This window comes from Trematomus bernacchii, unplaced genomic scaffold (assembly GCF_902827165.1).
Source record: "Trematomus bernacchii unplaced genomic scaffold, fTreBer1.1, whole genome shotgun sequence".
Taxonomy (NCBI): domain Eukaryota; kingdom Metazoa; phylum Chordata; class Actinopteri; order Perciformes; family Nototheniidae; genus Trematomus; species Trematomus bernacchii.
Genome location: NW_022987803.1, coordinates 3,009,570 through 3,013,168, shown reverse-complemented (window position 1 = coordinate 3,013,168; position 3,599 = coordinate 3,009,570). Strand labels below are relative to the sequence as shown.

At 54.8% G+C, this 3,599-nt stretch overlaps 1 protein-coding gene across 1 annotated transcript; it reads left to right on the top strand.

The window, feature by feature from the left end:
• Positions 1-219: 219 nt before the first annotated feature.
• LOC117498591 lies at positions 220-2,972 on the top strand. Its single transcript, XM_034150789.1, is given in 4 exon segments — positions 220-831; positions 1,183-2,413; positions 2,416-2,783; positions 2,964-2,972. Coding segments are annotated over 4 exon segments (2,220 nt in total).
• The last annotated feature ends 627 nt before the right edge of the window (positions 2,973-3,599 follow it).

Here is a 3,599-nt window from a genome sequence, read left to right as displayed (position 1 = left end):
CAGGCTGATCAGCAGAGGGTACACCCTGCAGTTCGCCTCACCCCCCCACAGTTCAATGGGATACAGGAAACACTCCTGTCATCCCAAGAACAGTGTCTTGCGCTCCAGGCAGAGCTGCGGGAACTCCTGTTGAAAGAGGCTATTTCCAGGGTTCCTCAAGGGGAAGAAAATCAGGGGTATTACTCCCGCTATTTTCTTGTCCCGAAAAAGACAGGGGGGATGAGACCCATCCTCGATCTGTCAGTTTTCAACAAGGTCATAATGAAAAGGCCTTTTCACATGCTGACGATCAGACAGGTGCTGGAGTGTGTTCACCAGGGGGACTGGTTCACATCGATAGACCTGAAGGATGCTTACTTCCACGTAGCCATCATTCCAAAACACAGGAAATACCTGCGTTTCTCATTCCAGGGAATACCGTACCAGTACAACCATCTGCCGTTCGGTTATTCCCTGGCTCCTCGCACTTTTTCGAAGTGTGTAGAGATGGCGCTGCAGCCGCTTCACAGAGGAGGGATGAGAGTGCTGTTTTACCTGGACGACTTGCTATTGCTAGCTCGATCCAGAGAGGAAGTTGCTTTACAGACGGTACAGCTCGTATCACATCTGTCAAAGCTGGGTTTCATCATAAACTGGAAGAAGAGCTGCCCTCTTCCCTCCCAGAGTATTATTTACCTGGGTGTGGAATTGAACTCAGCACGCATGAGAGCGCGACTCTCACAGCAGAGAGTGGAGGCACTGACAGCTCTTCTCCGACGCGTCACACCTCGCAGCGTGGTGACAGCCCTCTCCGTGATGCAGCTGCTTGGCATGATGGCAGCTGGTCACGTGGTGATTCCCCTGGGTCTCCTTCACATGAGGAGACTCCAGAGGTGGTTTATTCGCCTGCGCATCGACCCCGTGCGACAGAAGAGGCGCATGGTGGCCATCCCTCCTTCCGTGGGTTCAGACTTAACCTATTGGAAAAGTCCCCACGTCCTGTCAGCGGGTGTGCCCCTGGGCAGAGTTACGTCACACATCTCGGTGTTCACAGACGCATCTCTCTCAGGGTGGGGAGGAACGTGTATGTCACAGGCAGTGGGGGGACAGTGGCCGGCTCACATGTCCCTCCACATAAACGTGCTGGAATTGCTCTCCGTACGGAGAGTAATCCAGTATTTTGCCCCGTTGCTGCGGAATCAGCATGTGTTGATTCGCACAGACAACAAAGCCGCGGCAGCCTACATCAATCGCCAGGGCGGAGTACGCTCAGCGCAGCTTTTGAACACAGCCAGGCCGCTGTTGATCTGGGCGCGCGCACACTTGCTCTCCATCAGAGCAATGTATGTTCCCGGCGAACTGAACAAAGGGGCAGACCTCATGTCCAGAGGAGGTCCTCGCCAGGGGGACTGGAGCCTCCATCCCGAGCTGGTCTCCCAGGTATGGAGCCGGTTCGGGAGAGCAGAGGTGGATCTGTTCGCCGCACGCGGGAACGCGCAATGCGCCCTCTGGTTCTCCCTGAAAGCGCAGGACCACCCCCCCCCTGGGGGTGGACGCGTTCGCACATCGACCATGGCCCAGGGGACTGTTGTACGCTTTCCCACCAGTCCCGCTGATCCCTCGGTTCCTGGACCGAGTGCAGGAGGAGCGACTGTCAGTGATCCTAATTGCCCCGGAGCTCACGGGCGCTTCCTGGTTTCCATGCCTACAGCGTACGCTGTCAGGCAGACCGTGGGAAATTCCGTGGCGCGGGGACGCTCTCTCGCAGGTGGAGGGAGCGATCAACAGTCACCCTGTGATAGGCCAGCACTTATGGGCATGGCCCCTGAACGGGAACACTTAGAGGGGCTGGGCCTCTCTCAAGATGTTGTACGGACCATTCAGGGAGCCAGGGCCGCGTCTACCAGAGCGTCCTACACAGCTTTCCAGCGTTGGTGTGTAGAGAAAAGCCTGGACCCCATTACGTGCCCCCTGCCTCACGTGCTGTCATTCCTCCAGCTGTTGTTGGACAGGAATTTGGCTTTCAACACAATCAAGGTGTATGCTGCTGCCATATCATCTTGTCATGTGGGTTTCGGGGTCGGGACGGTGTTTAGTCACCCCCTGATGAAACGTTTTCTGCGAGGAGTACGGAGACTCAGACCTGTGTCACGCGCACTAGCGCCTCAGTGGGATTTGGCTTTGGTGTTACGCGCACTAAGCAAAGCCCCATTTGAACCTTTAGATCAGGTTCCCCTTAAGATGTTATCAGCCAAAGTAGTACTACTTTTGGCTCTAACATCAGCAAAGAGGGTGAGTGATTTGTCTGCTCTCTCTGTGGCTCCGTCATGCCTCCGGATCCAAGGAGATGGCAGTTCAGCTGTTTTACGCCCTAACCCAGCTTTTATGCCAAAGGTCATCACAAGCTCTTTTAGGTCAAGAGTGATCACCCTGATGGCTTCTTTCCCCCTCCTCACAGGTCGGAGGAAGAAGCCACGTCTCATCTCCTCTGTCCTGTGCGCGCGCTGTCCTGCTATGTAGCACGCACGGCTGCCTTGCGCCGTTCTCAGCGCCTGTTTGTGCACTACAGAGAGCGCTCGATCGGGCAGCCTCTGTCTGCACAGCGGCTGTCACACTGGCTGTGTGAGGCTGTGTCACAGGCATATGTCTCCTCTGGGATGGATCCCCCGGAGAACATTAATGCGCACTCCACCAGAGGAATTTCCTCCTCCACGGCTTTGCACGGAGGAATGTCAGTGGAAGACATTTGCATTGCTGCATCTTGGTCTTCTCCCTGTTCATTTATTCAATTTTATTTGAGGGATGTCTCCCTTTCCTCTCTGACACACCCTGTGCTGAGTGTCCTGTCAGAGTGAGTGACGTCAGGGATCCAGCTGTGCGCCTCTCTCCTGCCTCGGCACACGGAGAATGGCCTATTTTCCCTCTTATGAGAGGGACGTCCCCCTTTTTTCCCCTGACACATTTCGTACGGAATGTCTTGTCAGAATGAGTGATGCTGGGGACCCAGCTGTGCGCTCTTCTGCCTGTCTGCACGCAGAGAGCTGCTATTCCCCTCCTTTCTGTCACTGGGCAAAGTGTGACCTTCGTCTCTACTTTCTCACAGCGGACGGGTATGTATTATTCCCAGCCTTTGTCCTCTCATGGTAAATATTCATGTTATGATATATTCCAGGGACTGTGATGCGCCATTCGCTTGGCGCAATAGGCATGGGTTATTATCTGAGCAGGTGTGTTTGTGCTTCTTGTACCGGGGCGACCCAGTGGGGCGCAGACTACGTCTTGCTTCGCCCTTAACCCAATAGCGATAGCCTTAGAGGGCGAAGCCATATACGAAATAGAACTGAAGTTACCTACTGTAACTCCAGCTTCTATGAGTATTGGCGTAGCCCTCTAAGTTCTGGGCCCCACTGGCTCCACGAATAGCTGAAGAAAAGTTTTTTTGTGTGGGAGCAGATTGTCGGGCCTCCTTCCTATTTATACCGGAAGGGAGCCCGAGGGTGGGGCCCACCTTGCGGGCGGGCGTGGACTACAAGTGTTTCAGTGCTGCGCGGGTGCGCAGGGGGATTACCCAATAGCGATAGCCTTAGAGGGCTACGCCAATACTCATAGAAGCTGGAGTT